Source organism: Orycteropus afer, unplaced genomic scaffold (genome assembly GCF_000298275.1).
Source record: "Orycteropus afer afer isolate SDZICR_OR568_19922 unplaced genomic scaffold, OryAfe1.0 scaffold00007, whole genome shotgun sequence".
Lineage (NCBI taxonomy): Eukaryota > Metazoa > Chordata > Mammalia > Tubulidentata > Orycteropodidae > Orycteropus > Orycteropus afer.
In genome coordinates this window covers 21,182,605-21,193,554 of record NW_006921594.1, presented here as the reverse complement: position 1 = coordinate 21,193,554, position 10,950 = coordinate 21,182,605, and the positions used below count along the sequence as shown (strand labels likewise).

The 10,950-nt window shown below is 37.4% G+C and overlaps 1 protein-coding gene across 1 annotated transcript in view; it reads left to right on the top strand.

The window, feature by feature from the left end:
* The first annotated feature begins 208 nt into the window (after positions 1 to 208).
* Positions 209 to 10,950, top strand: part of MAGI2 (membrane associated guanylate kinase, WW and PDZ domain containing 2) — a 1,828,989-nt gene continuing 1,818,247 nt past the window's right edge. The window contains exon 1 of the mRNA XM_007945217.1: positions 209 to 509. Within this exon, the coding sequence (XP_007943408.1) occupies positions 209 to 509 (301 nt within the window). The remainder of the gene's footprint in view (positions 510 to 10,950) is intronic.

The following is a 10,950-nucleotide window of genomic DNA, read 5'->3' as shown; positions in this document are numbered from 1 at the left end:
GCTCTGCCCAGTCGTCCCTCTCATCCTTTCCCTTCCTTGTCCACACTCCATCCAAAGAAGAGGGAAGGCACCGAACAGACGGGGGAGGAAGGCAAAGTCTGCTCCTTTCACCCCTTGGTCCCCTTGCTTCTCCATCCTCATCCTCTCACCGCTAATCCCTCTAAAGCCCAAAGGAACCCCAGGAGCTGAGGCGACTCTCTCCACTGCCATGTCCAAAAGCTTGAAAAAGAAAAACCACTGGACTAGCAAAGTCCATGAGAGTGTCATTGGCAGGAACCCGGAGGGCCAGCTGGGCTTTGAACTGAAGGGGGGCGCCGAGAATGGACAATTCCCCTACCTGGGGGAGGTGAAGCCCGGCCAGGTGGCCTATGAGAGCGGCAGTAAGCTGGTGTCGGAGGAGCTGCTGCTGGAGGTGAACGAGACCCCGGTGGCGGGGCTCACCATCAGGGACGTGCTGGCCGTCATCAAACACTGCAAGGACCCCCTCCGGCTCAAGTGTGTCAAGCAAGGTGAGCGCGGCGGCTTACTAGGTGCTTTACCCAGCGGACCGCTCAAGACGCAGGGGAATGGAAGGGTGGGCGCGCGTGTAGAAGGGGGTGTGTTGCACGATGGTGGGGTGGGGTCGAGAAAGCACTGGCGGAGCAAGTGAGCTTTGCAAGGCGTCGGACCGTTGGGTTAAAGCAAGAGGTGGGAAGGTGGCGGTGTGGTGTGCAACTTTGTTTGCGCAGTTAGACCCTCCTCTTTAGAAGCATTTCGGCCTGGTCTGACCTCCTTAGAGGTGCAGGCGAGCTCCCGGGGCAAATTGAATGTGCGTCAGTAGCATCGCCCGCAGTGAATGAAGAGCTTTCGGAGAAGGAAGGAAAAAAGAAAGGAGGGAGGAAAGGAAGGAGGAACTTGAGGGTGCAGCAGCATCACTAGTGGGGCGGGAAGGAGCGGAGGGTGGTGGGTCGAACGTGGAGCTACGCCCTCCCATTCCAGTAAATGGGCTGGAGATGCTGTTTATCCGCAGCGGTTCCCTGGGGGTCCCTGAGTCACTGGCTATCGAGGCAGGGAAAGGACAGATGGCTTTGAGAGCTCAAACCAATCTTCTATAACTTTTTCCCTTGCTTCAGTCCTCTGTCCCCCTCCCCCGCCTACGGTCGTGTCATGTGGGCACCGCGCGTCACGTGCGCACTGACTAACCCCGGCGCTCACCCCAGCCAGCCGGCTGGAAGAGGTTTAAGAAGGTGCGGCGTTGGGAGCGGGCGTTGCTGTTAGGGGTTCAAGGCAAAGGTTGTTACTCCTCAAATGTACTTTACTGAGGGGTTGCCTTCATGGAGTGGAAGTCGTCTGTGGTTGGGCTCAAGTCCTGCTCAGGATTTGGGGGGCGTGTTTCTGGGGAGGAGTTTAAAGGAAATGCCAGCTGGTTACAGTGAAGCTCTCTCAGCTCCAAGCTGACCCTCACGTGCCTCAGTTGAAGGCTGTGTTGTGACTTGAGGGTGACTAAGGTTTCACAAAACTCTTACTAGTTCTGTATTTGTTCGAAAGAAAATTATGGCTCCGAAAGAGAGAAAAGTAAAATAAAAGTTTGGAAAAAGGGCTTTAACTAAAATAAAATAGTGTATCTTTGCTTTCCATACGTGATGGCATACTTTTTTTTATGATGAATATTTCATGTATGGTATAGTGATACTGCCTCGGAAACCCAAGGAGGGGTTGCTATGAGTTGGGTCCGACTCGACAGCAAACAACAACGTGTATATATATGTAAACATACATGTCCATCTAAAAATTTCTTGTTGTCCTTTTTATACTGTTAGTCCCGATTTAAAGATGGAATTCAGCATGAGATTTTATGCATTTGAACAATCACTAAATATAACTGTGTGAGCAACTGTCGTGAAACTTTCTTAGGAAGTTGTTCTTATCCCTAAAACTAGTTTTGAAAGTAAACAAATGGAAAAGAAAGAAAGAAAGGCCTTGGACAAAGTTTTTTAGATGTAAAGTACCATACAAGAAAATGTTTCCATTAGGAATTTAGCTGATGATTAGAGATAGGCAAATATAAACATTGACTTGTAGGTCAACATAATCCATAACTGGCAACACTGCAGAATATAAGTTCGGGTGGCAAATAGACTGTCTTGGTGTTCTACAAAATGATATACCCGAGGGTCGAATGAAGGGATTTGTGTGAACATGTTCTACGTCATACTAACAATAGATACCAGTGTAAAGTTCTAAATTGGAGTCCTAAAATTTACCTGGTAATCATAGTTTTGTTGGCAATGAGCTTGGTGTTTGTAGTGCAAAATGGCTGCAAAATTAATGCTTTCTTAAGTCAAATTAAAGAGAGTCTGCTAATAAGAGATATGTGTCCTGCTATACTTAGCAATACTCACATCTTAAATGTTGTATTCAATTCTGAGCTCTACATTTTTAAATGGACACTGGCAGACTGTTACACTATGGAGCAAAAATGTACCCAGAAGAAGGACAAGGAAATTGTCGCCTATGGTAGCTATATCATTTGGAATTCAGTGGAAGGACATAGCTTGGAAAAGTGAGGGCATGGAAGCTGTCATTAAATACTGAGAAGTTATCAAGTAAGGAGGAATTCAGACGATCATGTGATATTCCAGAGTCCAGCTAAGATCAATCTATGGAAAGTTTTAAAGGATAAAACATTTTTCATTTAAAAATGAGCTTTCTAATCTTCAGACCTTTCCAAAAATCTGCATTGACTTAGTGAGACTACTATCATTGTGAATGCTCATCAAGAAGTCAAATGACCATATGATATGCCATGAATATCACAGTGTTAACCCTACATAAAATGGGGACTTGAACCATATAACATCTAAATCCTGCCATGATTTGTTCCATGGAAGACCCCAATAGCTCAACTTGTATATCATATTTTATTTGGAAGGTTATTGCATTTAGAAATTATGGAGTATTTGCATAGTAAGGTGATATTTTTAGGGACAATCTCTTTCATTTCTACGTTAACCATCAATTCTAGGCTTCACTGGTTTGTGGATTACTGATACTCATAATGATGTTCATAGAACCCCCACAGGTTACTGCTTCACCTCCTGAATCACTACTGACCAAAAAGAAATAAAAAAAAAAGTGCTTCTTTTCACTTTGTGGAAAATATAATCCTCTTGATATTCTTTTAAATAGGTGATTCATATGCATTATTCAGTTGTTGAGATTATACTCTTTTCTTTGTCAGATAATAGATTGGTTTATTTTATGTATCATTGTATGCAATGTGAAATTTTCAGACCATTAAGTACATTGCCTCTTATCTGGGGTTTCATTGCAGATTGGACTTGTTGGGAACACATTTAGGAACTCTTGACTCATGTAGTTATATTTCTAGAGAGCTAACAATGTAGTTTAGCTGAAGACTTAAACATGGTTTGTTTAGCAGTTGAACTTTTAAAATATTAGCAAGATAAATGACTTTTTAAAAATTCATACATACATTGGGTGTTATACAGAAACTGTGTATATAATCATACCTGAACTAAGTCATATTTTTAAAGAAGAGATTTGAATAACAAGAATGGTTTCTGAGGTGGTATCTCTGCAGAAGTAGATTACCCAGTTTTCCTTCAGAAGAGTGGCTGGTGGGTTTCTGATTAGCAGTCAAATGCCTTAGGAACTATGTGACCAGAGCTCACAGAATATCGATAAAATGTTTAAAATTATGATGGGCCCTACTTCCGTAGTGATACTGCCTCGGAAACCCAAGGAGGGGTTGCTGTGAGTCAGGGCTGACTCCACGGCACATAACAACAACAACATAATGTAAAATTAAGGAGCCCTGGTGGCGCCATCATTAAAGCCCTCAACTGCTAACTGGAAGGAGGTCTCTTTGAACCCATTAGTGCTCCAAGGCAGAAAGATGCAGCAATCTGCTTCCATAAAGATTTACAGCCTCGCAAAACCCCTAAGGGGGTTTTCCTCTCTCCTAAAAAGGAGCTCTGGTGGCTTAGTGCCTAAGGCATTTCACTACTAACCAGAAGGTTGGCAGTTCAAACCCACCAGCCACTCTCATAAAGATTTACCCCCTGGGAAACCCAAAGGAGCTTATGTGAATCAGTATCTACTTGATGGCAGTTAGTTTGGTTTTGGTGGGGTTTTTTTATACATAGTTACTCAATATGGGTCAAAATCAACTCTAACCAAACCAAAACCAAACTCACCGCCATGGAGTCAGATCTGACTCATAGAAAACCCTCCTTGGGTTTCTGAGGAAATAGATGGCCCAACCTTCCTTCTGAGGAGTGGCTAGTGGGTTTGAACCACCAGCCATCTGGTTAGCAATCAAATGCCTTAGGCACTACACCACCAGAGCTCCTACAGCATTGAATTTGGATTTTTGGTCTGTATAATGTGAAATTGGTCAAATGAGTAAATAAAAATTGAATAAACAATACAAATTTATAAATTATAAAGTTATATTGTTTATTCAATTTTTAAATCTTTACAGACACTGCCTTCCACCTCTTTCTTCCAAAGAGCAGCTGGTGGGTTCGAACCATTGATCTCTTAGTTGGGAGCTCTGCACTTTAACCACCGTACCACCAAGGCTCCTAATTTTACATTATAAATATCATAATTTTAAGTTATAATTTAAAAAGACAGTAAGTTGCTAGGACTTTAACACATGGCAGACAAGTGTATCATAGTTCTTTTCTGCATTATTTAAATATCCTTAAAAATATTTTTAAATGTCATCTCATTAAATTCAGAGGATTCTTTCTTCAATTTAGACCTGTTTTAAATCCACACAGTGATAAGTCATATAAAAAAATATACCATTTATTGTCATATCCACTTTTTAAAATAAACTATGGCTTTTTAGTTTACGATAATAAATTTCCCTCATCAAGTATTTAATTTGAAATGAGCAGTTTTGCACAATGATCTCAGTAATGCAACAGACCCAGTTGAAGGAAGTTTGCGAATGATTATGCAGTCTGTACTTTAGTGCTAAAAGTTTTATTTTTGTTTTTTAAGTTTGCCACTAAAGTTCATAGCAGCCAGTTACAGAAACCATTGTGTCCTACATTCCTTGTGTTATGGCTACTAATGCCTCTGATGCCACATGGGGACTGACATAGCCTGGACTTATTTTCCCATTTTGGACTGTTCACTGGAAAATGAAAGGCAAAAAAGTTTTCTAATTCTTCCCAGGTGGAAGAAGGGCCAAATAATGCCTTTGAAATCCAGTTCTAGGGAATGTACTTGTCTCTCCCTCCTATTGCTCCTTTCAAAGATGTCTTCAAAAGAAGTAGATCCACAGTTATTGAGCCCTGCTTTCTTCTTCCCTGACTTCAGGCTGGCATCACAAAGCATGCTTCTTTTTATTTAGAAAGGTAAAATCAAATTATGTCAAATTTTTTGCCAATAAAAATTGACTTTCCTCCTTAGAAATTAAACGTATGTGAATTTGATTGTTCAATAAACATTATCATTGTTTAAACATTTTGACCATTAATTATTTTAGGGACAAAATATCTTTAATGTTTTGGGAAAAGGTTAATGAAATAATTATTGTTATTTTAGCATTATTACTAGAAATGACTGGTAGTTTTTCCCTATATATCAGGTAATTTAAATGATATGACCTTGAATCTGAACCTTGAATCAAAACACACACTTTTTCATGTGTGTGTTTTGAATGATAGTAGTCTCAGGGTAAAATCACAGTTATAAGCATTTAAATGACACCATCTCTAATCTTAACATATTGTACAATTTTGGGCACATTTATTGTGCTAAGCCATGTCTCTTGAAACTCGCACATCCACTTTCATAATGAACATTCACATTTGACATTCTTGATTGCTTGTAGTTTGTTGTTGTTGTGCTTTTTAGTTTTTAACAATGGCTTTCAAAAGCATCACTGACCCTGGCAGAGTCCTCTCCCTTAGGAGACCAGATAGAGCAGTGGTAAAATGTGCAGTCTCCCAAGCAGGCTGCCTGGGTTCGAATCCTAAACAGACCACTTAATACTAGTTGTGTGAGCAAGATGTCTAACCTGGGATAGTACTAATACCTTGAGAATATTAAAAAAGCAATGCATTTAAATCAGGTAGTATCTGGCTGGGAATAAACGCTATGTAAATGTTAGCTAGAACTTCCCAGTGTTGATCATTTTGAGCTAGTGATACTATAATTTTTTTAACTTTCAAGATTTTTGACTCTGAATTGTAAACTAACTGAAAAACATGAAATTCTTGACTAATTAGTATTCTAAATAATTTCCAAGTTGTATTCTTTTTTAAAAAATGTTTTGATGTGATTTGAGTGAAGTTTACAGGGCAAATTGGTTTTCCATTCAATAATTCATAGAGTTTGTTGACATTGCAGTCCCCACAATGTAATAGCACTCTTCCCACTTCCTCACTATGTTTCCCATTTCTATTCCTCCTTCTTTCCTATCCCTTCCTACCTTCTAAATTTTATTCCTGAGCAAATGCTGCTCTTTTGATCTCTTATGGGTGCTTGTTCTAGGAAATGCCTACCTCCCTACTGTTACTATTTACCTGATAGGCCATTCTATTGTTTGGCTAAAAATTTAGTCATGGGGCTGAGTTCACTTCTAGGTTTGAAGGGTATCTAAGGGACACAGTCTTGGGGATTCCACTAGTTTCTAAGACTAGTAAGCCTAGTCTTTTTTATAATTAGGGGTTTTTTTCCACATTTTTCTCCCATTCTATCCAGGATCTTCTATTGTGAAGCCTTTCAGAGCTATTGGTTATGGTAGCTGGGCACTATCTAATTCTTCTGGTCTTAGGGTCAAGGAGGCTGACTTTCATGTGATCCATTAGTCCTTTGAACTATTTTTTTCTAATGGTTATTGATGTTCTTCACACTTCTTTGCTTCTTATGAGGAAAGACCAATATTTATTTGCAACTTAGATTGCCACTCACAAACTTTTAAGACCCCAGTCATTACTCACCACAGTAGGATGTAGAATATTGTCTTTGTGAGCTGTGTATACCAATTGAGTTAGCTGTCCTCCTCCAACACTGGGTCCAAAGCCTCCAAGCCCAATGACTTACTACCTCAGGGTGTTTGGTTATGGCTAAGAAGTTTTCATAACTTTGCCCTCTGATCATTCTACTATCTACATGGATGTATTTACTGTACATACAAATATGTATTTAGAAATATTCTGCCATATGTGTAGGTGACGGTGTAGTCCTGTTCACCCACCTATACCTGTTCAGCTTGCCTGTCTGCCTATGTATCACTCATAGATTATTATCTGTTATTACTGTTATTGCAGGACTGTGTATATAATAGTATTTCCCTTTGTTTTCTGTAACTCATATGCACCTCTCTATCTTCCTTTACCTTATTGATATTGTGCTGATAATTCCTTTATGGTATATTGCCTTTCCCTTCACTCTAGTTAGTGTTTTTCTCTCTCTACCCATCCTTGGTAATCATCAAAGAATGTTATTTTCTGTTTTTCTGGACTTTTTATGAAAGTAGAACCATTCAGTATTTGTCCTTTTGTGATATACTTATTTCTGTCAGCATAAAGTGCTCCAAATTCATTCATGTTATGAGGTGTTTCACAACTTTTTTGTTATCCCTTAATGTTGGATAGTATCTCATTGTGTGTATGTGCCATAGTTTGTTTATCCATTCATCCATTGATGGGTACTTAGGTTGTTTCCATCTCCTTGCTGTTGTGAATAATGCTGCAGGGAACATTGCTGTGCATATATCTATTTGTGTCCCAGCTCTTATTTCTCTGGGATATATTCTTCATAATGGGATTGTGGGATCAACGATACCTCTATTTTCACCTTTTTGAGGAAGTGTCTTACCATCCTCTTCAGTGGTTGTACCATTTTACAGTTTCACCAGCAGTGTATTCAAGTTCCAAACTCTTTACACCCTCTCCAGTATTATCTTTTCTATCTTATTGAACTTTGCTATTATTGCAGGGGTGAGATGATATCTCATTGTTGTTTGGATTTACATCTCTCTAATGGCTAGTGATCATGAGCATTTCTTCATGTTCTTCATGTGTTTCTTGACTGATTGAATGTCGTCTTTGGTGAAACGTCTGTTTGTGTACTTTGCCCTTTTTAAAATTGGGTTGTTTGTCTTTTTGTTGTTGAAATGTTGAAGCTTTCTGTAAATTTTAGGCATTAGTCTCTTGGCAGATATGTTGTCGTCAGATATTTTTATGCAGTCTGTAGGTTCTCTTCTTACACTTTTCTAGAAGTCTTTTGATGCATGTACATATTGTATTTAATTTTTAGGAGATCCCAGTCATCCAGTTTACCTTCTGCTGTTTGTGTACTTTTGGTTAATGCTAGATAGTCTTTTTATTCCATAAGTCTGGGCCTATTTTCAACTCTGTTTGTTCTCTACAACAACAGGTAGACCAATGGGACAGAATTGAGAACCCAGACATAAATCCATCCCCTATGGACAGCTGATCTTCAAGAAAGGGCCAAAATCCATGAAATGAGAGGGAGACAGTCTCTTTAACAGATGGTGCTGACAAAACTAGTTATTCATTTGCAGAAAAATTAAACAAAATCCACACCTCACACCACATACAAAAACTAATTCAAGATTGATCAGAGACCTAACTGCGAAACCTAAAATTATGAAGATCAGTAAGTTGTATTCTTGAGGTTCATTCGTAGGATAAAGTAAACCGTCAATGTAAAGAGTAATGAGATTAAGTGGAATGAAGTATAATTTCACCTTTTAAAAATAATTCCCACTGATATTGGATTTATGTGTAAAGATCTACTGTTTTATATTTATTTTATTTTTCAGCTACATTTTATTTTCACCCATAACTTACTCTCTTTGTAGCCATATATATCCCTCTAAATAATCAGTGAATATATTAAATCATATACTCTAGTCTTGACAAGCATAGAAGCCCTATTAAAATTCACTAATTTCCATGTAGGCATTTATCTCTACTACTTACATGTGACTGCAGTTAGATACAAGTATATCTTAAGGCTGAACATTTACTTATCAACTAAAATCGAATAGCTCATGGAGAAAAGCAATAACAAAACAATTAATTTGTAGTGTTCACAGTCAATAATATATAATAAAGAAAAAAATAAAAATTCAGTAAGAATTTTACTTTGGAATTGTGAAAATGACAGCAACTCAATATAAATAATTCTCTATAAAAGATGAAGCAACGAACAGTATCTCTACCACCAGCACTCTAATGATCCTAGCATTTTAATTGAATTAATTCCAACTTAGAATTCAACAGAAACAGCTACTTGGAAGCTCCAGTGTCCAATATTAGGTTATAAAAATTGTTCTTAGCTACAGTCTTTCTAGTTATCATCAACAGAAGCATAGAACAAGGTCTAATAATTTTCTTGATATTGTGACATTTTTGTATTATGTTCCATCCCATCCCCAGCTGTCTTTCTTCTATCTCCAGTATGAATTGATGTAATGATTCCTTTAATAAAAGTAAATTATAGTTAATATCATATAGATAATTTAGTAATGTGTTCATAATGACTGAATTCACATAGTTAAGAAAAGATTTGATAAAGTTATACATATGCTAAAAACTGTTGTAAAATGCTGACATCATCATTGAGACTTACAACTCCTCCCATTACTACAGTTCATTGAAATTTTATCAACTCTTTTTAAAATAACTCCATTTTTTTGGAGTAACTTTTAATAACCTTAAAAAATTTTGTTAAGGTTAATATGTAGTATTTACTGTTTTGGATAGTTTTGAAGACAGAATAAAAGTTTTTTCTTTGACAGTTCACTGAATCTTAACTAACTGCATCTACCTTTTCCATCTACAAAGATACATTAGGCTAAAGAGTGAATGTTTTAATTGAATGATTGTATTTCTTTCTATATTTGAAATAATTATAAGTCTTGCTCTGTGGTGGAAAAACATTTTCTCCTTGTACTTGTTTTATGAATCCCTGTGAAGTTTTGTGTGGTTTTCAGTGATTTTTGTTTACTTTAAAATAAAATCAATGTCAATATCACAGCAGTCATTCTATATTCAGTAACCACCCAAAACGATGTGGCAGGAGAAAAAAAGAAACTTTTACAGTGTGAAGTGAAAGGTGTTTTAGATATTGATTTTTCCAATGATAAAATTTGTGGAAGAATTTTCATGAAGCTCTTAATTGCCCTTTAGGAAACGCATGCCTGTGAAATAAAATATTTGGATTTTATTAAGTGACTTAGGGAAATGAAGTAGAAAGAAGTACATTTTGTCCAACTTTTTAAAAAATAAATTATATGCTTATGTAATGTTCATATTACATTGCATTAGAAGTTTCTCCAAACATGTTTCCCAAAGATTACCTTGAATTATTTATATTGCCATGATTTACAGGTACCACAGACACTGTTTACATTTGATTGTCACTTAATAGACTGAACAGAATGTCTATGTAAAAATATTAAGGGCAAAAAAAACCAAATTATATGTTTTAAATATTTATTTATTTTTATTGTAGAGGTGAGCAGTGTTGCTTATCCTAATATTTTGAGCTGCTTCCCACAGAAAGGTACATGCTTAGTTGCAATATATATGAATGCAGTGATAATAAATGTTATAGAAATCTACAGATTAATCTAGAAACATACCTGAAAGTTCTCAAAATCTGATTAGTTGGATTGCAAATATGAGCAAGTTTCACAAATATGAAATGCCCAGTATTGCTTCTATGAAGCATTTTGATGGGTTCATGGTTGACTCTAGTTTACCTTTTCTGTGCTGTGAGAATATTTAAAAAACAAACAAATAAACAGACATTTTGCTGAACAACATTGCTTCTAAAGATAACCAAGAATTTAACCTTAAAAGGTTACCAAAAGCTCCCCAAAATCTTGGCTTATTTCCAAAAGCACCCTGAACCTGGATAACTATATTCTTTCTTTTCTAGTAAGTCAAG